Source organism: Trachemys scripta, chromosome 14, assembly GCF_013100865.1.
Source record: "Trachemys scripta elegans isolate TJP31775 chromosome 14, CAS_Tse_1.0, whole genome shotgun sequence".
Taxonomy (NCBI): domain Eukaryota; kingdom Metazoa; phylum Chordata; order Testudines; family Emydidae; genus Trachemys; species Trachemys scripta.
In genome coordinates, this window is record NC_048311.1 from 26527748 (window position 1) to 26551653 (window position 23906).

At 44.8% G+C, this 23906-nt stretch overlaps 1 protein-coding gene across 3 annotated transcripts in view; it reads left to right on the top strand.

Annotated features, from left to right (window-relative positions):
- RHBDL3 (rhomboid like 3) overlaps positions 1-23906 on the top strand; it is a 125036-nt gene that overhangs the window by 94001 nt on the left and 7129 nt on the right. For all 3 annotated transcript variants that reach the window (XM_034790088.1, XM_034790090.1, XM_034790089.1), the window contains 3 exons: positions 6075-6187; positions 13741-13841; positions 21897-21957. In XM_034790088.1, coding sequence (XP_034645979.1) covers positions 6075-6187; positions 13741-13841; positions 21897-21957 — 275 coding nt within the window. The remainder of the gene's footprint in view (positions 1-6074; positions 6188-13740; positions 13842-21896; positions 21958-23906) is intronic.

A 23906-nucleotide genomic window follows, 5' to 3' on the forward strand; every position in this document is an offset into this window, starting at 1 on the left:
AGACCCATCTGATCCTATTTTGCTAGTGAATAGCTCCCTAAACATGCCTCTACTCAGCTCACAATTGGTCTTGTGCATAAGATCTCACCCAGATCTTTCAAGTAAACATCAGGTAAATTTCCTAGGAGGAGCCAGTTTTGTTTGAAAGACAGGGCAAAAAAGAAAAAGTTAGAAGAAATTTCCAAAACACCTGTGTCTCCTGCATGTCATGGCCCTCCAAAAACGGCCTTGTCCAAACACATCTCCAGCTTGAGGGTGGTGAGGGCAGATGGTGGGGGGGCAGAGGAAGAGACACTTCTGCTGGACAGGACACAGACCACACATGCAAAATGTGAAGTGGAAAGGTCCATCTTCTGAGGAACTCAAGTGAGAATGAGGGGAAAATTGGCCTTATAACAAAGTTACTCTCAACCTTAACTATTGAGCAGCAACCAAGGGCTTGTCTTCACTGTCAAAAAGCTGTGTTTTTTACCTCAGTATAATTAATGCCCATGAGCTATCCTGAGGTAAAAACTGAAGCAATGTCTACACTACTGGTGCTACAGCAGCACAGCTACGGTGCTTCAGTCGTGCTCCTGTAGCGCCATTGTGTAGACATTTCCTACAGTGACAGAAGGGGTTTTTCTATTCTATTTCTATTGTAGTTAATCTGCCCCTCTGAGAGGCAGTAGCTAGGTTGAAGACTTCTTCTATCAACCTAGTGGCATCTACAGTGCGGGTTAGTCGCTTTATTTATGTAGCTCCAGGCTGTGGATTTTTTACACTCCTGAGCAATGTAATTAGGTCAACCTACATTTTAAGCATAGACTTGGCCACAGTGAAGACTAGGCACTGTCGCTTTAGTGTGAGGTAAACTCACTTTGGTCAGTCTCAGGCAGGCAGGGGTACGTATAGTGCTGTTAGGTAAAAAGCAAGTCCTTACTCACCTCTCCAGCACCCGAGTTCGTGCGGAGTTGGTATGGGGCTCACAATCTGTCAGAGACCAGACACCAATTCGTTGATCAACGGGCTCACACTATCCTTAGCTTGAAAAGCTTCAGAGTAAGTGTGGCAAGTTTATTAGGGGTGAGCATCAATATTTATACACAGAAGTAAACAAAGTGATTAACAGATCATAATGGTCATGTATAATCAATCAAGATTCTACAGGATAAAACAGGTTAAAATGTAAATTCAAAAAGAGAAAAGGGGAGATGGCTACTTCTTTATTGTTTGTAACATGGCTTTCTAATCCATGAAATGTCACCACTTTGCCTTAGCAAGCAGCACTCTGGTGTTAGTCACACACTTTGCTTGAAAAGTTTGCCAAGCTCTTTATTTACCAAGTTTACTTCACAGCCCTGGCTGGTTTCGGAGGGAGGCGATAATGAAGACAGTATCTAATGTCTAACCTTTGTAAATATTTGAGATTTATCCCAGAGAGCCTCATTACTTTTGCAAAGAATTCTAAATCATGTAGATACATGACTCCATCAAAACCACACACAGTCCTTCTTGAATAATAAACCCTGTAGCAGTTTTTATGAGGAAGCAGCATCAATAGTTAGATGGTTAAATGATCATTTATTGCTGACTTATCTGTATTGAGTCCCTTTCGTAGCAGGAGAATAGATAAATCCCGAAAAGGTAATAATCTTTTTACTGTGAGCCCATTATTCCCATCTCATTTTCAAAGGGCAGGCTAATCCAGTGGTGTGGAGTCTATTGCTGTTATACCTCCTGCTGAGACGTTAACATGGTAATTTGCATTCCTTAATTTACTGCACTCATCTGCTTTTTTTTTTAAAGTGAAAGTGACAGTCAGAAGGTGTTGGAGAAGAAGGCAGTTGCTAAGGCCAGCTGGCAGCGCTTCTAGAAAGATTCCAAAAATGCACTGTTTGTGTCTCCGTCCTCATGGAAAGAGCTTTTTAAAGAGGCCTGAAAGCCAAGCCGAAGCTGTAAATTTTGCCCTTCTGCTTTCATGCAAAGCAGCTGTTGATTATTGGGGGGCCTACCCATTTATAACACGGCCGTAACTAAGGACTTGCATTGATTCTCAGTCCCATTTGTTTGGTCCCAGAGAAGGCTAACGTCCTAATAAATCAGTTACATTGTCATTTCAAGAATGACCCATTCAGAGCTGGAGAAAGCTAATTATGTTTTATGGGTGCTTATTGACTATGGAACCTCTGATGCTCTTAGCTTGATGGGAAAGTGGGCTGAATAGGCTCACTCCTGGTAACGCTTTTAAGAACAGGCACATGTGTCAGCTCCACTGAAATAGCTTTTAGAGTCCCTAACAAGAATGAGCTTTGCTTGCAAAAGCTGCCTTGCTAAAATAAGGACAGTTGCTTGGTTTGAAGATGTTGGACACTCCCCAGGATGGTTACTAAGTGTCAGCCTCTTGTTTTCCTTCTATACAAGGGCAGTGAGATGCTCTGAATCATTCCTGTGATCTCTATTTGACTTTCACTAGGCATTCCCAATTAAGTGCTTGAGTCCCCTGTACCTGCATGAGCAGAATGAACACAAAGTGACTATGCCTAGTGGCTCCAATGTTCAGAGCAAGCAGAATAAGCACATTCAGTTAGGTTACAGCAATAGGTTACAGCGGGGAGGGATAGCTCAGTGGTTTGAGCATTGGCCTGCTAAACCCAGGGGTTTGTGAGTTCAATCCTTGAGGGGGCCATTTAGGGATCTGAGGCAAAAATCTGCCTAGGGATTGGCCTTGCTTTGAGCAGGGGGTTGGACTAGATGATCTCCTGAGGTCCTTCCAACCCTGATATTCTATGATTCTAATGTCCAATAATGATAAACTGCAGAACAAATGTGGGGAAGGGTGGATTATTAGAGGAAATTAGAGAGGCTGATGTCTTAATAGGTTTGTTTCTATCTTCCTTTAAGGACAGGATTGTGCCTTCCAGAACAATGTTTAGTATTTTGTCCAGCCTAATTTTAAAATGTCCCAAAGGATGAAGCTTCCACCACCTACCCAGGGAGAATATTCTACAGCCTCCACAGCAGGAAGATTTCCCTCATATTTACATTAGGCAAATCACAATGCTAACATGAGGAAAGCCCAAAGGAACTAAATATACCTACCCCAAGATAAGTGATGACTAAGGCACTGGGGACAGATAACTGATTGGACATTTGGGTGGTGAGAACACCACGGGTGACCAGGAGCTATCTAGGATGGCATAAGGGATGCGTAGTACCATTGTTAAAGTACTTGGGAATCCTTTAGTAGCAAAGGGGATGTGTAAATATTTGTATGATGCTTTAAAAAATAGAAAAGGACATCTGTGTGCCAAGTGCTGTTGATTAGATGTAAGATCTTTGCTGTTCTAAACTCATGACCAAACACAGCAGAAATCTACAGCATCGGTGTCTTTTTTTTCACAGATGCATCTGCTTGGGATTCACGCTTTCCGCCTGGCTCCCACGCAGGATGGCACTTGTTAACGTGCACAGTAGGGATTGTGAACGACAGGCTGGAGTTCCGCAGGCAGCCTTGACATTGTGTTCTGCACTGCAGGTGGGAGTTGCACAAGCACTCAGCATGGGTCTATCTCTGTTTTACCATTGACTCTAGTAGGAGCAGAGCTAGGTCAACCCTGAGTGCTTTTCACAATCCCTCCTAGCACTTGATAGATCCCCCACGTGAAGCCAACCTATATCAGCCAAACGTGAAATCTCTACCTTCTTTCTGCTCCTGGCTGCTACTAGCAGATAGGGACAGGCCCAGCAAATGTCAGGACATGGGGGGTGGGGCTTGCTAGCAGAAATCCTGAAGCAGCATTGTGTATCAGCAAGGCGAAAAAGGAACTGTCGTGGGACAGCTGCACATAACCTAGAATTGCCTTGAAACTCACATGTCAAATTGATGTGCAGAGCTGGAGGGCATACAGCAGGGCCGGCTCTAGGATTTTTGCCGCCCAAAGCAAAAACAATTTTGGCCGCCCCCCCGTCCCCCGGTTCTTTAATTACCCCACCCCCGGCCCCGCCTCAACTCCGCCCCTTCCCCAAATCCCCAGCCCTGCCTCCTCCCCCCAGGCTCTCAAGCCTAGGAGGGAGGGGGAGAAGCGGCGCCCGCGCCGCGGCCACTCGGAATCTCCCTCCCCCCCCCCCAGGTTTGAGAGCCTGGGAGGGAGGGGGAGCAGCGGCGCGCGAAACGGGCCGCTCGGGATCTCCCCCTCCCTCCCAGGTTTGAGAGCCTGGGAGGGAGGGGGAGCAGCGGCGCGCGAATCAGCTGTTTCGCGCCATGGCAGCAGCAGCGGAGGTGAGCTAGGGCGGCCGGGGCACATTTTTAGGGGCGGCATTCTGGCGCCGGCCATGCCGCCCCTAAAAATGTGCCGCCCCAAGCACCAGCTTGTTTTGCTGGTGCCTAGAGCCGGCCCTGGCATACAGTCAAGTGGTTAGAGCAGAAGATTGAGAGACAAGATTCTTGGACTCTTGTCTGTCTCTGCCACTGTCTTGCTGTTTGACTTAACTCCTCTGTACTCCATTGTACCCATGTGTGGGAAAAGGGTGTAATAAGAGTATTGTGAGGCCCAATTGCTATTTGTAAAGAACTTTGCGGCCTTTGAAAGGACCGAAGGGCTGCAAAAGAGGATTAGCAGTAAAAGCAATAAGTGATGTAACGTGCTCTAAACAGCTTGGTTGTGGGTCCCCTGATTCCAGTAACCATGCTTTTCTCTAGTATTGCTATTTATTTCCATGCAGAAGCTATTTCTAATTTTATACATGCATCAGTAGCTTCAATTATGCTTTGGCAATTATGAGGACTACGCTGAACAGGGTTTCACTTAAAGGTGAAATCATTTCATAGCATCTGCTTGGTACGATAAAAATGTTTTCAGGCAGGATATTTTACTCACTGTCTTTTTATCAGTAATATCTGTGCCACCAAAGTTTTGATCTTTTCAGAGTACAATTTGGTATCAAAAGGGAGAATACTCACAAATGGATTTGATTTTGCAGAACTGGACAATAGAAGGAAACCAGAAATCTTCTCTCAGTTGCATTCCTAGCCCCTGAATCAAACATAATCTTCACTTAACCGTCTTCATCACCCAGTGTATTTAGTGGATCAATGCATAGTGAATAGTTCATGGCTCTACATTCCTGCTATATGCATTGGTTCACACATTTTCCCCGTGCTATATATTCCTTTAGGCCAGGCCAGGCCTTGTTATTCAGGTTCACGTAGTAACAGGCTTGAATCCGAGTGATGTGTGGAGCATTCCTAAGACTGCTGGTCTGAATCAGCAGACAACTTCTTATAGCGATCCATTACCAATGCTATTGAGAGGGTGAAGTGTCTTCTTGTAAAGAGAGTGACCCTTATAACATGGAAGATGAAGAGAATTTGGTGTAATCTTGGGAGAAGACAGAATTCTTATGAAATGGTTTGACAGAAAAATCAGGGAGTGCACTCTCTATCTAGAATTAGCCCACTTAATCTGGGGATTATTTGTAATGTTCTTCTGGAACAATAAAAATCTAACATAATATCCACCCACAAAATTCACTGATGGAATCCACCATGGTACCCTATAATAAATGACTGGGGAGTGTGAACTGTATCCATCACAACTGCTCTCTATTGGATGATGTCAGATCTGTTCAATTTTATGCGCCAACATTGTCTTCTAGTGGCTGCAGCCTGCAAGGGTAAAACCCCCAATGTTACTACAGCTAGTGGTGAACCTTCCTTAGGCTTTGGCTTTGTTTAGCTTTTAAACAAAGGACCTGGTTTTTATCCCCTTGCCACGTACACATGTCTTAGATTTTACTGTGGTGGAGTTTGCAGTCATGGATTCATGACAAAACCCATGCCCAGGGATAGCAGCCTGTCTCTCCAAATGCAGGTATCGGAGCATGTGATATGAATATTGATGGTAAAACAGCTGTAGGTCAGTGACTTAAAAAAAATGCATGAAAGTTACATAGACTGAGCCAAAGAAATCTGTGATTAGAATCTAGATTGTGGCTCACTTGGCCTCCTCTTCCAAGAAATAATTACATTGTGGAAAACAAGGGGAAAACACAGTCAGGAAGAACACAACTAATGGTATTTTTCTTTGCCCCAGGATAGAACACCTTGGACTCAATGTTGTTCTTCAGCTTCTGGTTGGGGTTCCCCTTGAAATGGTACATGGAGCAGCAAGGATTGGCTTCGTCTACATTGCTGGAGTTGTAGCAGGTAAGTGGTTTGTCTGACTCCAGATGAACGTGCGCTGGAAGTATCACCGTTTAATTTTCTCAAGGGTTCGGGTGTTTATGGTATGGGAGGAAAGGTGCCCGCATTCTTGGGCAGGAGTTCTTTGCTTTCTGTGCCAAAGACCATGCTTGCGATGATGCTGCCCATTTAGCCTTGCCATTGTAATTCTAGCACTAAGGTTATAACACTCGAAACATGGCTCCATTGGTGTCATACAGTCCGTCTTGCACATAGCATCTGCAGGATGCAATATTTTGGGAATGACTTTGCACAATGGTGCTGATGTGGGCAGCAATTACTAAAGTACCCCCATGTCTCTGCCATGTCAGTTCTTTCAGCAGCAAGGAAGCCTTGATTTTTTTTAGCTCTTCATTTTCCTTTGAGGTGCATGCATTTCTACTTGGCAGGGAAAGCCAGGCAGGTACTTCAAAGAACGTAGCCCCCATTCCGAATTGCAAAATTTTCCATTTGTTTAAAAAAAAATTTTTTTAAACATTGAGCCAAATTCTGCAAACTATGTAGCACAGGTGCCTTCAGTGAACCTCAGAGCTCCATCTGAGACTCAGCGGGCGTGAACCACGCCTGGAAACCAAATATGTGGTTTGCACCAACCTCTGTTAAGCAAAACCTCAGAGGCTTGTGAAGGTGCTGATTGGAGCATAGACACGTGGCCGCCTTGGTTCAAATGTGCTTTATCTGCTGAAAGACAGCAGCTGTGCCCAAAAGCCACCAGCACTTCCTGTAGAGCTCTCATGCAGTGCTTGCACAGCCTGGTGAGCTCTTCTCCAGGGATGTACCACTGCTGAAGTACTGGCAAGGTCCATGTCCAGGGCTTGTCCAACTTAGGGCCTTCGTGGCATCACTGAACACTGGCATGATCTTGGCATTATGACATTGCATTTGCATCACTGTAGTGTTAGTCCCTTGGGGTTTAAGCAAGTGTCCCAATACCTTTGCCATTCTAATAGGAGGAGGCAGAATTGCTCTCTTGTTCTGCCTTAAACTCTGCCTGGAATTTACGAGTTCAGAAGGAGAAGCAAAGTCAAAAGCCAAGATATATTCATATTTTACACACACACGCGCGCGCGTGATTTTTCAGGAGTGACTAGTGAGTTTATGTACCAGCCCCTGCCCTCTGAATTGTCAGATCCCTTTAAGACTTCACAGTTTGGGCACCCAAAAAGCTCATGTGTGTATCTCATGTGGCCGTGACAGCATTGCAGTAAAATGCAGAGACTGATCACGTCTTTGTGTCCTCTGTGGCTTGGGCGGGCTGGGACTCTGGCCGGGCAACGAGCTGGGTGGGGTGGGGCTCCTCCAACTGCAGGGGGGCTCAGGGCTCCAGCAGGGGAGGGGAAAAGGAAGGGGTAGGGTAGGGATGGAGCCTCGGGTAGAAGGGGCAGGGCTGGACACTAGCCTCCCCGAACGGGGGGTTCATGTGCTGCCCATGGCTGTGTGGACGAACTCCAAGTTACTTAGGTGCTTTTGAAAACTTCACTCCATGCCTATTGAGCCATTGTGATTTGCAGAGTCCGAGGCTGAAATGTGGCTTGTGGGAATCCAGCTGAAATCTGGGTCTACCCCACTTACTCTGCAAAACTGAAACATGGTCTGGCCAGGCTGGGTACTCTTGTGTGGTAACCAGCTCCCACACCCTGCTGGCTTCTCATAGCATAACTGAGATCCAAGACGCAAAATTGTGTTGGACACTGTTTGGAAATATGCTTACAACTTGACATCTTAGCCCAGGGCTTGGCAGATGGGTCTACGTTTGACTAACTGCTTCCCAAAAAATACAGATTTAAAAAAACCAATTGCTTATAAATGCAAAGTGCAAAACTAGGACTGTTTTGAGAAAGGCCCATGCCAGGCAGCACAAGCAAAGCAAGCCACCATTTAGGGTTTGTTGTTTCAAATCACAGGCTGACTCCATCTCTTCCTTTGTTCGTGAGGTCATAGGTGGAATTGACTTGCCATCAGAGCCACCTCTAGCAGCGGGACCGGAAGGGAGAAAATCTGTGGCCTTGGCCTTTATCCTTGGTAGCTCTGGCCTGCTCTTGCTTGAGGATCGACAAATTTTAACCGCAGTCAGGATTTGCAGGCCCACACACTCTTCTTATGGCCTGGGCATGTCTTTTAGTTTGTCCCGCTACCATGCTCCTTATTTATGCTAAATGAATTCTCGGATTTCCCTTCATGTACATGCTTTTCCTTTCATTAACGGTGCTATGTACGCTGTGGAAGGCAGTGCTGAAAGTAATCCCTTCTTATCACCAGGTGAATACAACTTGGACATTGTTAACGTGAAGAATCACAGGCAGAAAACCAGCACACAATATCCCTTTGCGGTTACATTGGTTTAGCCGGTTATTTGACACATTTGATTTAAAACATGTTCCTGGTGCTTTGAACTATGCTTGGCGAGTGAGAGAGAGCACATGTTAATGCTGTAGATCGAAGAAATAGAGATACAATAGAGGTTGTAAACAAATGGGGCAGCCCAAACATGCCCATCCCCTGCCCTTAACTGACTTTCATCAGGAGGGATAGCTCATTATTTCTAATCTAATTCTCTCCAGTTTGCTTGGCTCTGCTATTAGAATCTTTTGCTGTGCAGAGCTGGTGAGACTGAAAGGGACGTTTCCAGCACAGCGCCCAGGGATTTAATTGTGTAAATACTATTCTCATTAATGGTTCCTCGTTAGCTTCTCAGCCAGAGAACAACTCACTCAGCCTTTAGTACGAAGAGGTCCCTGGTCACAGCTGGCGCACACTAAGAGTTCTCTACTGCTCATTAACATAGTGGTGTTTGAAAAAGGGCTATGTTAACCTGCACTAGAGAATTTCTAGCGTGCACCAGCAGAGTCTAAACAGGGCAGTTAGTGCGAGACATGTTGGTGCGCATTAGAATTCACACCCCACTGCTGCACACTACTGCACCATGTAGACAAGCCCTGTGAGAGATTTGGTCGTGACAGACACAGCTTTGTGTTTGGCTCATGACCAGCCATGTCCCAGCAAACTTCCCATGCACACACTGTGCCACCATTGCAGGGATAAGATGTGTATAGTAACACAACATCAGTGGTTTTCCCCCAGTTGGGCAGAACCTGCTTGGCCAGACACTTAGGGGCCCAAGTCTTTTGAAAATGAGATTTAGGTTCCTATGTCACTTAGGTACTTTTTAAAATATTACCCTGTCTGTGTTGTTTGAATAGTGCAATGGAGCCTTGACGCTTGATTAAGCCACAATCAAGCTCTGTATTAGCAGAGTAATTAGCAAAGTCATAAAAGTCCATTAGACATTTTTTGTCCTTCTTAGGACTCTGCTGCTTTCTGCCGTTGTGTGGTTTTTCCCTCTTCCTTGCTAATCAGAAATAATCTCTATTATCCCTGCCTCGTGATGCTGGCTTAGGCTTTGTCTGCCTTGTCTCTCTTCATCTCTTCAATTACTTTCTAAAATTCACAGTGAAAGGAGCTTTGTAACCTGACCCAGCCTGCCTCTAATTGAGATGAATAGAAGAAACCATGTCTTCTTTTGGATACATCATTATTATTGTACCAGCATAATTTGCTCTCTGAAATTTCTAGCTTACATACAACTTTTATTGGCCGTCCTGACAGGGAGAAGATGACCTGGAGTCCTTGTTTTCTGGCTGAGCCCTGTCTCTGCTAGTGCAGTGGAAATCTAACCAGAGAGTGCGCTAAGATGGGAAGCAGACGGGCTATTCTGTTGCCTACTAGTATCCCAACCCATCTGGCTCTAGATGCTTAATTTTTCTTTCAGAGTTGTAAAATCCACTTGCGTTGTTTGCATCCAGGGCCGGCCATGAACCCAAGCAAAGTAAGCTGTGGCATAGTGTTTTGCATCCCACATAAGCTGTACAGCCACGTAGAGTCATAGATTCATAGATGTTAAGGCCAGAAGGGAACATTATCATTTAATTTGACTTCTTGCATGACTAGCATGACATGATCTGAGGCTGGAGGATTTCACTCAGTGTTCCTGCATCAAGCCCGTAACTTTTGTTTGAGCTAGGGCACCTTCAGAAAGACATTGCATCTGGATTTCGAAACTCCATTAGACATGCTGGCTCTATTACCTTCTTCTATAATGGCATCAGAAGGGAACGAGAAGACTTGCTTGTAGGTCCCTTCTGGTAATGCCTGGCTCAATTTGCCCTCTTCAGAACAGTTTGGAGTCCTGTAAACTATAAGGCCAGCCCTGATGGCATCTAATAGTGATCTGAAGCAACAACTTTAGTCATTTCAACTCACCCCGGGTGCAGCACCTGGCGCTTAAGGGCGCACTTTGCAGGCTTTGTGCTGGCCCTTGGCAGAGGGGAATTGGACCCCGAATGCAGATATCCCACTGGTGTTTTTCCTTGATCCGTCAGTGATTGAGCGAGTTCCGAGAGAGGATGTAAGTGTTTGTGTCCAAGCCGCTGTTTCAGAAAACAAGTGCATAGAAGATGAGCTCAACCTAGGAAAGCTTGAGCGAGCAGCATGGCAGAGTGAGCTTCAGCACTGAAGCTGTTGCGTCATGGTCTGTCAGAGCACAGGAGTGTTTTATGCCAAACCCAAGTCGCGTTGGTCCTGATTCTGTGCAGTGCTGAGCGCCTCCTGCGTTTCAGCTAAGGTGTGTTGAGGGCCCTCAGCACCTGCTAGGGTTTGGCCTGAGTTCTCTTTGCCTTCGTTTCCGTCTCAGCGCAAGGGGAGGGATGCTTATCTCCCTCACAGCGGCGTGGAGGATTAGCGAGGGGATGCTGGTGAAGCGCGCTGTCCCAGCCCTGGCACGACCGCCCCCTCAGGCCTTGGCTCTCTGTCCGCTTTAGAAGTGCTGCAGTCACGCTTGGCTCAGCTGGCACTTAGTATCTCGTTTTACTTATGAAGCAAGGAACTCTGTAGCTTTTCAGCTATTTCGTCTTAATGGGAAAATCAAACCGTGCTGGCTCTAATTTTCCTTTCAAAATGACATTGATGATAACAGCGAGAGTAAACAAGGTTAATGTGCAGTACAGGCTGCGCGCTGCCAGAACCGCTGCACAGCTGAACAATCCAGGCAGCCAGAGTCATCAGGGAATCACTGGGCCCCGCTTTCATTAAAGAGAGAACAAAGTCGTTAATAGAAGAGAGTTTAACTACCAGGCAGCCAGCCATTGCTGTTCTCCAGGACGTCCCCACAGCCCCAGCATAGGCAGCTAGACCCTAATACCCAAGAGTATTATTGGAAAGCTCAGCATCACTGCGCCTCTGAAGATGTCAGATGAATCCAAAAACTCAGAGTGAAGCTTGGTATGAACCAGCTGGTTTCCTGGCAGACTTGTCAGCTGGTTTCTCCCAGCATTGAGCCCAGATCTGCTTGAGAGGTGTGAGAACCTGGGGCTGGCTTTGGGGGAAGACACCAAACCACCACAAGTTTTGCATGGTTTGTATTATTAAATGTCTCTCTTTTGGTAGCGCTCAAAGGCCCCAGTCGGGATGGGGACCTGCTGTGCTAGTCACTGTACAAAACAATCCTGGCTCTGAAGAGTTTACAGTCTATAGAATAATGTGAACGCTTTCCATGGAAGGCTCTCCAAAGTCCCAACCTCCCACCCACGCATTAATGACATAAGCTTCCCAATACCCTGTGTTGTAGGGCAGTGTATACACCCATTTCACAGGCTGGATAAACTGAGACACGGGGTTATCAATGGTCAGACTGGGGCTTCTGTTGCATAAATGTGTAAGAGAGGACAGAGAGCCCTTCTCCTCCTTTCAGCACCCAGTGCTTGGTGCCTGAAGTGCAAGTTGTGGGGCAGTCAGTGCTGCCAGCAACACTAGATAGCCCAGGGCCCCAGTGGCTGGAAGAACCACAGCCTGCTCCAAAGTGACTTGCCCAGACTCACACGAGAAGTAAGTTGCAGAGTTGAGAACAGAACCCATATCTGTCTTAACCACAGGAAGATCCTTCCTTCCTTCCCAGCAGCCCTTCAGCTAACTGAGAACTAATGCTGGAGCTATGGTTCTCTTCCCGGCACTGGGAGGGCAGAGAGGTCTAGTGACCAGGGCACCGGACTGAGACTCAGGGGGTTCGATTCCTGGCTCTGCCACTGACATTGTGTAAGTCACTTCAGCTCTCTGTGCCTCTGTTTCCCCTCCCCCCACTTTGTGGGTCTCTTCTGTTTAGATTGTGAGTTTTCCAAGGCAGCGACCGTCTCTTACTATCTCTGTGCGTGTGTGCGTGCAGTGCCTAGAGCAATGAGGCCCCAACCTCAGCTGTGGTCTTTTGGTGCCACTGTGTGATCCTAACAATGAATGATAACTGGAGCAGATGCACAGATATTTTGAGCCCTGCAGGATACCCAGTGGTCAAGAGGGAAAGGCCCCAAACCAGCTGAAGAAAACTCTTTCCATGTTGGAAAATGAAGAGTAAATAAAAATGAGAAAGTGACTTGACTGTGCCCTGCTTTAGCTGGGCCTTTCTCCTCCTGGCCCTGCCTGGGTGGCCCATCAAGAGGTTACACACGTGTTTGGAGCAGGAGGTGCTGATCACTTGATCGTTCTGGGATTTCCACCAAGTCATGCTTGCATTAATAATAGTTAGCATTTCTCTTCTGTAGGTATGAAGGCATTTTACAAGGTGGACAAGCATCATAAACCCCATTTTATACAGCGGAAACTCACACAGGGGGTGTCAGTGGCAGAGCCAGGAATAAAAACCCTCTTGACCTCCAATCCAGTGCACCAGCCACTGCATCTTGCTGCCTTCTTGACACAGTTTCCTCTGCAACCGATTCATCTTTTTGTTATCTCCTGTATTTAAACTCTTTGGTGCACCATTTTGAGCCTCCATCCATCACCCTTTGAGTTACTGTTAGCCTTCACTGCTCTTGCATCTTCCTAAGTAATAAACTGCACTTGTTCACCCTTAAATCAGAACCCAGTGATAAGTCACAAGTCTCCAGTTCCTCCTCGTTGTGCAAATGTTTATCTTGCCAGGACTAAAATCACTTTCATTTTATCCTCTGGGGGACACATTTATCTCTTTGATGGTTCTTCACTGTTTTAACCCAAGCTGTGATTCCTTTTGCTGCACAGATTTTAAGATACTGTTAAGAGCTGGGTGAAACCTGGTTATGGGTTTCCTGGCAGACACAGAAGGTGTGTCATCCTTCAGTTGACATAACTCAGAACCCACCCAGGAACTTTTGCCAAGGGGTGTGTATGTGTGTGTTGAGAGAGAGAGAAGGCAGAACACAAAGCAACTGAGAACCAAAAAGACCGAGAGAGAGCGAGAGAAAGCAAAACAGAGCAGCTGCAAGCACGGTGGCTGACCCTGATCAAATATATTTGATTGTAGTTTTAAAGTTGATGTAAAAGAATGTGTGTCACTCTCCTGGCAGTGCTGCTGGGCTTAGTCAGGTTCTCTAGTCAATTTATTCCCCTCCCCCAGTATTGCTGACTGCAGCCCCTAATGCATAGAAGAGGGTGCAGGGTGGAGAGTTCTCCCATCAGTGGGAGAGTGTAATTAGCCATTTTCTTCTTCCAAGGTTCCCTGGCGGTATCGGTAGCTGACATGACTGCGCCAGTGGTGGGTTCCTCTGGAGGGGTTTATGCGCTCATTTCTGCTCATCTGGCCAACATAGTAATGGTAAGTACCAGAACGATTTTCAAGCCTATTCGAAAGGGAATAAATTCTGGGATGGCTCTGGGCAGATTGGCAGTGGGGCCTAAATCAGCAGTCTGAATCCAGCCTGGGTCAATAGTGACAAATATGGTCACAATTGGATGATTGCTTGTCAGCCTGCCAAGGATGTGAATGGGCCAGAAAGAATGAATTGCCCTCTTGCCCCTAGAGGTGATCCCTCTGCCCCAGAGTTGAGGTACATTGGTTGGAGGGGCACAGTGTATGTGGGAAGCTTTCAGCGCCCCTGTCCATGCACTTCTTCAGTGCATAGAGGACTTCAGTTTCAATCTGGCACCTTCAACCTTGTTGAATTTTTGTGTTTGTTTATTCACCCTGTTTTGTTTGTCCATATCGGGATCCTCCCTTTTTTCTAGTTTCCAAACTCTCGCCTTCTCTTTGGATTTCCATTTCCCTTATCACAGGGCACCTACACAAAGTTAGGATCCCAAATCCAGGTGCAAATGTTGAATGTAAATAAACCTCATTGGCTATGCAGCAAAACTTATCTTAAAGGATCACCAAAGAGAATCAAGAAAAATCGAGCAGCTGGAAGAAATGGTCTTTCGCTAATTTGGGTTGCATAACAGAGTTATGTGGCTTGCTTTATAGAGAGAAGGTTCATTTCAGCATGCACAGACCCTCATGCCCATGAACTTCTGCAGTGCATATAGGGTGGGAGGATGGCCCGGTGGTTAGGACGCTAGCTTAGGAGTCCTGAGCTCAATTCTCTGGTCTGCCGTGGGTTTCCTGTGTGACCTCAGTCTCTGTGTGCCTGAGTTCCTGATCTGTGAAATGGAGATAGTAGCACTGCCCTACCTCATGGGGGTGTTGGGAGCATAAGTACATTAAAGATTGTAAGGTGCTCAGATGCTATGGTTATATGGGGACATATAAGTGCCTTGGACAGATATAGGGCCCAGGTATGTGACCCCTAGTTTCATATACAGGATACACTGTAAAGTTACTTTCCCAGCTCTACCTATGTAAAAACTGGGCCCATGTGGCACGACAGTTCAGCTCTTCTCTTCTCTTCTCTTCTCTTTGAGCTCTTTTATTGTGTAGCAGCCAGTTAAACAATGTCCTCCCACGAGCTCAAACACACACACACAAATTTCCAAGATGTGAAATTCATGTTAACTAAATGCCTGAAACAGACCATTTGCAACTGAGGGTGGGGGTTGTATTTTCTCATAGGCATAGCTTGATTGATGGCTTGGTACTTACAAACATTTGTGCAGAAATTACACTTTCATGAGCGTGACATTTTCTCTTTCTCTCTCTGCTTCTGTCCTCACCCCCAATCACTGGGCATCCGTCTAATAATTAAGGGCCCAGTCCTGCAAGGTGCGGAGCACATTGCGCTCCCAATGATTTCTACGGGAGCACTGAAGCTGCTCAGCACCCCAGAAGAGATACTTCATGTAGGGCCCTGAAAATCTTAGGACATTCCCTGATGCATGTGGCCGTTTGGTCAGACACACTGGCACTTAACCTGCAGTTGCATTTGCGGCTGAGATGGTTGGCAGTTTCTATGTGTAAATCTAAGATTTATACCTTTAAGAATGTGGCCCTAAAGTATCATAATAATTCTATAGCCCTCTACGACTTTGCAGTTTCATGACTACAATGAGTAGAGAACTCAGATTCTTATGTGCCACAAACACAGCATCCCATTCTCCTGTAGTTGAAGGGGAATCTCTGTTAGCTGAAGATTTATGACACCCTATTGAACACTTCTGTGTCTATCCAGTAGAGGGCAGCATGCAGACGCATGCACACACCCACCCATCCATCCATCCACAAGTGAGTTCATTCATTTTTAGCGCCTTGTTCAGGTTTCTTAAAGTGTTGCATCATTTTACCTTTCAGTTCTCTCCTATTTAGTGATTGCCACAGTAGCATAAGTCACTTTGCAAAATGATCAGTAGTATACCAAGAAATGACTGAACTGACTTTTATGAACCTTTCCTGCCTACCCATTCCTGGTGCTTTTTCTTTCTTTCTCCCTGGCTTGCTTAATATTCTTGTGAGAATCTCTTACATAATGAAAAAGACGTTTTGCATTTGCCACTCCATCGCGTCCGTTGACAATACTCATCTTTTTGCACGGATGGTTTAGATGGGGAAGGGAGAGTATCTCATCTCAATCTTCCATTTCCTTTGTGCCTCCTGGTAACTGAAGGAAAATAAAATGTCCCTGCTTGTTAAAAAAATAAAAAATATTCCTGAAAATAAATAAAATAACGAACAGGAGCAAGCAATAAAACATCTCACCCTAAGGAAAATAATAAGGGGGGGGAAAGCCAACAAAGCTGCATGGAAATGAAGAGTAACTGAGGAAACAGTATTAATCAGCATGAGCTCAGAGCCATCTGACTACGTTAGCTGTCTCTGTGGAGAGAGAAAATGAGTTACTTTATTTTGCACAGATTGCATTCTTGCAGCTGCCGAAGTGATTTATACCAAGATCCCCCATCGAACTTTATATATTATAAAATATTCTTTCAATACATTGCAAAGCCACTGGCTACATCAGGAGCTGGACCCTGGACTCCATTAATATTTGTTTCTTTGGTGCACAGATTATTTAGTTTAGTAGTTGGGCTGTAGGGAGCTGTTCTGGAAATTCTTAATGCTATGATATCTCACACTACCTTACACAGGCACAATTCCTTTGGAAAGAATCTAACTGAGATCAGGTGCTTAATAATAATACTGCTTTGCATTTCTAGATACATCAGATGACAAGAGGTATATAAGAACCTCAACAGAATAGGGCTCTAAAGCATCTTCCTTGTGAGGATTTCCAAGCGCTTTAGAAACACAACTAAATGAAGCCTGCCTCACAGCACTCCAGTGAATTGTCTAAGTATTATCATCCTCACTTTACAGATTTGGGAGCGGATGACAGAGACTTGCCCAAGGAACCTGTGGTGGTCCATGTGCCTTAACATTCTGCAAGTGTCTAAGTGGTCTGCACAATGTGAACCCATATCGAACAGCAGGCAGGCAGGCTTTGTCAGTCTTATTACAGTGCTGGAATTTTCTTGGTAGAGCAAAGTCTACAAACATTTCGGTACATTTTCTTTCTTTTGGCAATCCCGTGCTCATAGGGCTTAACTATACTAGGAAATTACAGTGTATTAACCCTACAAGTTACCCCAATTAGCTGACACAATGTTAAACATGACAGTCCCTGTCTCTGCTGAGTAAATCGTCTTTGTTAATGTGTTCTAATGCAACATAGTTTCCCAGTGTAAACAAACCCATAGTTGGTGTATCTTTCATCCCTGAAACCCTGAGTGTTTCCTGCTCAATATAATGCCATTTTTATAATTAGGATTGGGATATTTTTATTCTTATGGGTTTCAACTATTTTAATGTTTATTTCCAAGGATTTTTTTATTTTACATTTTTGTTACCAACCTTAAATTTTGGCACTAGCTGGAAATTAAAACAAAACTTTATACTAATTTATTTAAAACCTAATTACTTTAGATGTTGGGATTCATAAGATTCAGAAACAGAACAATAATATTATCAGACAATCCTATTTTAGAAGAGCTCCCATTAGTTTATTTGCTAGATAGAACTGACAGCATTAGCTGTCTGTGAGTGCAACATATATGTATTTAGCGTCTCCATTCTGTAACTTTTTATTATTAATGTGAGAAGTTATTTCAGTCTTTTTGGGTGGAGGGAGAAAATGTCAGTTATAGACACTGGCTGATTTAAAATCTAATCCTTCCAAGCCTATATATAAGTATCAAATCAGACTGCTGACCTATAAAGATGTAAACTGGGATGAGATATGACCCCTTTATGAATGCTGACCTACTTGTGGGCTCCTAGAAATTTACATAGCAATCTGGCTCCAACTGAAGTAAATTGGGAGACTTGCCACTCAATCCAACGGCAGTGACATCTGTTGCTTACAATTTAACACGTCAACAACCAAAGACACAACCCCTGTTTTGGACGGATGTATTTCCTGTAGAGATGAGCCAAAACCAAACTGTCAGATCCAAACAGCCTCAAACTCTGGAGAAATTTGCAGATGTCTGAACTTTGGGTCTGAAGTCAATTGGAGTCTTTCCATTGATTTGAATAGGGTTTGGAACAAGCCCTTTGTGATTGGCCCCATCTCTGTAGTGGACTGATCCCCAATGTTCAGGACTGGAATTTGGAAGTCCACTTCCAAACTGTGCAGCTTGGGCCAGTGCAGTTTCATGCCTCCCCTCCCTAACCTGTCCTTTTACATTTTGCCTTCCATGTATATGAATGTAGATCGGTACAGAGCAGTGGAAGACCTGTACACAAAGGAAAATGCTCTTTGGGTGTTTGTTTGTTTTATTAGCCTATTCCATATAGATTATTAACTAGACAATCTTTTCACTGAGTTCAGTGCATGCCTAATTATATCGCCAACTCTTCTGCTTTCCATAGCTCTTTTGTACAGTTCCTTCTGTAGGTTAAATCCAAGTCCGTAAAGAAAGTGAGCAGATGCAGGCCGAGATCCTGCAAAGAATTACTCGAGGCTGAATTTTGTGCCCTCTGAGTAGTCCCTTTGAAAGCAAAAGTCTCCTGAGGTCAATAGGAGCTTTCCATTGATCTCAAAGGGCTTTGGATCAGGCCTATATACTGATATATAGTATACTATATACTATATACTGTTATATACAGTTAAGCATGCGCTTCAGTCTTTGTAGGATCAAGGCATTAGATACTTCTATGCTTGATGCTTTGGCTTCCTCCTTTATTTAGAACGCATGTCTTCTCCGTGTGTGTGTGTGTGTGTACACAGATTTCCATGGTTAGTACAGGTATAAATTGAGTGCAATGCAGATCAGAGCGAACAGTCAGCTGGCTCACAACAGATGTGGTATTATATCAAAGGCTCCTTACTGCAAAAATTACCGAATGTGGTTGTAAACTGTTTCCCAAGATTGCTGTGGCTACATCTACACTACGGGGGGTGTCGATTTAAGATACGCAAAATCAGCTACGCGAATAGCAAATAGCGTAGCTGAATTCGACGTATCGCAGCCGACTTACCCCGCTGTAGGGACGGCGGCAAAATTGACCTCTGCGGCTTCCCAGCGACGGCGCTTACTCCCACCTCCGCTGGTGGAGTAAGAGTGTCGATTCGGGGATCGATTGTCGCATCCCCACGGGACACGATAAATCGATCCCCGAGAGGTCGATTTCTACCCGCCGATTCAGGTGGGTAGTGTAGACCCAGCCTGTGAAAGGCTGGTTACATGGAAGGGGTGTCTCAAGGAAATAGTGGGATGCCTGAAATTCTTAGGGATGGAAACCAATGAACAGGGGATAGAAAAGTGGAAATTGTGATGAGAAGGCGAGTCAGTGGCTTTAGCTTTCTCATCCCAGTTTGAAATGGGGTGAAACACTTGAATTGCTACTGTCAGCTGTGATGAGCACAGGCATGTGCCAGAGTTCCACACCAGCAGTCTGGATCACTCCTTGGCCCAGACACCAATGGTTCAAATCACATCAGGAAAAATGCAGAGTCTATAAGCGTAACATAAAGCAGAGTCAAAAGGCCCTTGATCCTCAGGGCTTTCATCTCCGTTAACGTCAAGGGGGTCTGTAGTTTCTGAGAGGCAGGCTGGTGCGTGTTGGCTGAGAGCCATTGCTGCTCAGCAATCCCAAGCTTTTCTGTCCCTTCTTCTTCTTCTTGTTCTTCCTCCCTCATTAGTCACCACAGCGGTGGGGGGTGTTGCTCCATAATTGGCATTTCTCACAGCAGAACTGGGGGGTGGCTAGTTTGGCTGTCTTCAGGCAGGCAGGGTTCTTAACCCTTTCCTGCCTGTGTTTTTGTGGGAGGGGTTGCAGACCCCATCACAACTACCAACGATTAGATTCCAGTTAAGATATCGAATGTGAGCTACAATGTATGCTCTTCCATACATCTAGCCAAGAGTAGTGAGCTCTTTGGGGTAGGGCCCATCTTTTATTGTGTGCATGTACATTGCCTAGCAAAATGGAGCCCCTATCTGGGCTGAGGCCTCTCGGCACTATTATAATACGATACTTAGATTCTAAGCTCCTTGGGGCAGGTCAGGTGCTGTCTTTTGTTCTGTGATTGTGCAGCGCCTAGCACAATGGGGTACGAGTCCATGACTAGGGCTCTTAGGCATGCTAGTAATACAAATACATAATAATAATGAATAATAAATCCTAACCATAGACATCTGGGTCCAGAAGGAGTGTTTCTAACCCTCTTTGGCTGGAATGAGGGGTTTGCTTCAGCACAGGGCTCTTTCTACACGAGAGAAGTAGTAAAAGGAGGGACGAATAGGGAGACTATATCATGGGAGAGAAACTCCCCTCCTCTAATGCAAGCTTTAAAGACACTGCTTGTGTTCTGAAGTTAGTTGCTTCTTCTCCCTGGTTTCAGAATTGATCTTAACTGAACTAAGCGCCTCCTGTGGCTGGCAAAATTTAGTAAAAGTTTACTAAATATTCAATAATTTGAGAAGCATTTTGCTTTAATTAAGAAAAATAATTAGCTCTGTTAGTTTCATTATGCCAACACATTGCCTCCAAGATGCATTTGCTTCAATGGCCTATCTAATCTACATATCCTTTTATGGTATTTCTAAGGCACTTATTACTTGGTATCTAAGTGTTTGCATTGAAAGAGGACAAGCGAGAGGGTTAAACTCCCATGCATTTGTTTGTGGGCCATAACCTAAATGATCTATGTATTTAATACAGCTGGTCAGGAAATGGATGAAAAGTCAAAGTTTTCCATAGCAAGCAGACACTTTCTGCAAAAAATTAATCAAACCCCCAATTTTCTGTTGAAAAACAGTTTAGTTGGAACATTTTCAACCAGCCCTAGACCTGAATACTTTGTCTAACCTTTTCCCTCAAGACCTGAGTTCATCCTTTAAATCTTGAGCACTGCAAACACTGCCGCAAGCTTCCACAGGCAGATAATATCAGTGCTGGTTTATTGATCCTCTGATGTGATTTAGCTCAAGGGTGCGAGGTCATTCAGATTTCCTGCCTGCAAGAAGTAAAGGCATGCTGATGTCTCCATGCTCCTTCCTTTGGATCAAAAGGAGATGATAGGGGAAGAAAATATGTCACTGTAAAGAGGGAGAAATATCTTGGTATCTCATTGTTTTCTATACTTGTTAATGCCTCTCTCATTACCCAAGAACATTCTTCTCCCTTAGTTCAGCTGCAGGAAGCAAGTACGTATCCTGTTCTTTCATTCATTTCAACCTAACCACTTAAAGCGTTGGTGAGATGATAAAAGAGTTAATTAATTATATTCTCTTTGCCCCCTTAACCTCCCACTACAAACCTTCTCTGTTTGCTAGACTCCCAAGCTTTTAAGTCACACCCACAAAAATAGACCTGCAACATGTTTCTTCCAAATTTACAGCTTTATTGAGTCCTCACTTTGTGTGGAACCATGTCCCTGCCCACAGACACACAGTGGATTGCACTATTGTACATTTCTAATTCAAATTGCTCCTTCTTATCATTTCCATGTAACATAATCTAAAACTTCTGGGATAACCCCACCTTACCTCCCCAGGCCTTTCCCTCACACCCAGTATGAACTATAAACATCCATCAAGGAGCAAAAGAGTGTGACAAAAGGAATAGAAGTTTAAAGCCCATGTGTTGCGGAGGGATTAAACAGGGATTCCCAGTTCTGTGGATTTACTGTGCTTTCACATCTTCATCTTCTGGCCAGTAAAGCTGCAGAGTAAAGAAACAGAAGGATTCAATGGACTTGTGAGAGCTGCCTAATCCTTAATCTGATGTGTCTCTGCTTTTGGCATGGTGAGTTGAGAAACCTGGGGAGTGTGGCAAGGGCAGCACGAATTGGAGCAGAGCTTCCCATTATGTGTGTGTGGCCAGATCAAGTTCCTTGATGTTCAGCAAGTATCTAGATCCGTCTTCAGATTCCCAGGGCATAAAAAGAAGCATAAATTGTACCCAGCATAATTTTGTTTTTGTTGTGTCCTTTTCCAGAACTGGTCTGGAATGAAGTGCCAATTCAAGCTGCTGCGCATGGCTCTTGCGTTGATCTGTAGTAAGTATTGTAATACGTTTGGCGCACACATAATCCAGTTTTGTTTACCTTTGCCATTCGTGGTTATGCTAACCCCAGGTGGTAATTTGGCTCTATCGCTGGGAACCAGTAGCCGGAATTCACGGCAGCAGAAACCTGATCACTCTGGAATGCAGAATCTGGATCCAAATGTTAAACGGGAGCATTTGAAAATGTACGGGTCATTGTTTAGCAGTGTCTGGAGTATGGACATTCATGAAGATCTGGGGGCTTGCTGCTTCTCTTTGAACACTGCAATAGGCAATGCTTTAATAATAATAATGCATTGCACTTTTACGGCACTCTCAGTCTAAGGATCTCCGAAGTATTTGGCAGGCACCAAAGAAGTATCATCCCGGCTTTCCAAAAGGGGAAGGTGATGCACACAGAGATAGAGACCAAGGACAGAATTGTCCAAACCCCTGATGTTGCATTTTCAAAAGTAATGTACGTACTTAGGAGCCCAAGTCCCATTGACTATCGATGAGACTCACTTAGGCTTCAAAGGGCCAGATTTTCAAAGGTATTTAGGTCCCTAAAGATGCAGACAGGCGCCTAGTGGGATTTTTAAAAACACCGGAGCAGGCAGGAATTAGGTGCCTCACCTGATTAAATGCTTTTGAAAATCCCACTAGGTGTCTGTCTGCATTGTTGGGCCCCCAGTTACTTGCCAAGGTCACACTGCAAGTCTGTGCCAGAGGTGGAAATAGAACACTGACCTACTGATTCTGACGCTGTGGCTTTAAGCACTAGACCATCTTTCTCATGCTAATTTGAGTGCTTGATTGGGTAAGTTATCCAGCTGCTTGGTTAGCTAATTAGTGGGGACTAGAGATTCTGAATAGCCTACTACAGACAATCTGTCAAACTAGTGATTATTATAATGTATGTATTATTATAAAGGTTTATTCAGCGCCTATCACCTGAGTGCCCATATAAAAGGCTATAGACTAATTCTGCCCTCAGTCACTCCTACTGGTCAAAAGACAAAAGCTACCCAGCTTCATAAAAAAAGTAAAAGGACCTGGGAGGGAGGCCAAGAAAAGCTAAAACTGCTGGCAGCATCGGACACCGATCTCTACGGGTAGCCAAGGCCAGGCTCTGCTAGACCAACAAAGGAAACAAGTTCTTCAGCTCCACCACGAACCACCTGCACCAGCCCCCTCAGGATCAGCCATGGGCCCAACTCAGGAGTGCCCCAGCAGGTCACAGCTGCCACAAAGGGCATGGCAAGAGGTAATGTCAACTGAGAGTGAAAGGCTGCATCTCTCCTCTTTTGTCATGCTACGCAAAAAGGAATTCCCAATGCTGGTGCGCAAGGGATGGACTCATCTGGAGAAGACAAGAGGATAAAATGGATTTCCAACATGCTGTCCATGGCAAAATATTTTTCCATTGATGTGGGGCTTTTGTAATGTCCAAGTCAGACCCTGTTTCTCTAGGTCAGTGGTTCTCAACCAAGATTACGTGTACCCCGTGGGGTTCATAGAGGTCTTCCAGGGGGTACAGCAACTCATCTAGAGATTTGCCTAGTTTTGTAACAAGCTAGGGAAGTCAGTACAAACTAAAATTTCATACAGACAATGACTTGTTTATACTGCTCTATATACTATACACTGAAATATATGTACAATATTTAATTTCCAATCAATTTATTTTATAATTATATGGTAATAATGAGAAAGGTAGCAATTTTTCAGTACTAGCGTGCTGTGACACAAAATTATGTCTGATTTTGTAAGCAAGTCATTTTTAAGAGACCTGAAACTTGGGGTATACAAGACAAATCAGACTCCTGTAGAGGGTACAGCAGTCTGGAAAGGTTGAGAACCACTGCTCTAGGTCACTTGTCTGAATCAGGCACAGGTCTGTAGTGACTAAAACCAGCTATCAGTAATCTATGTGAGGTGAACTAATGGACCTAGTCCAGT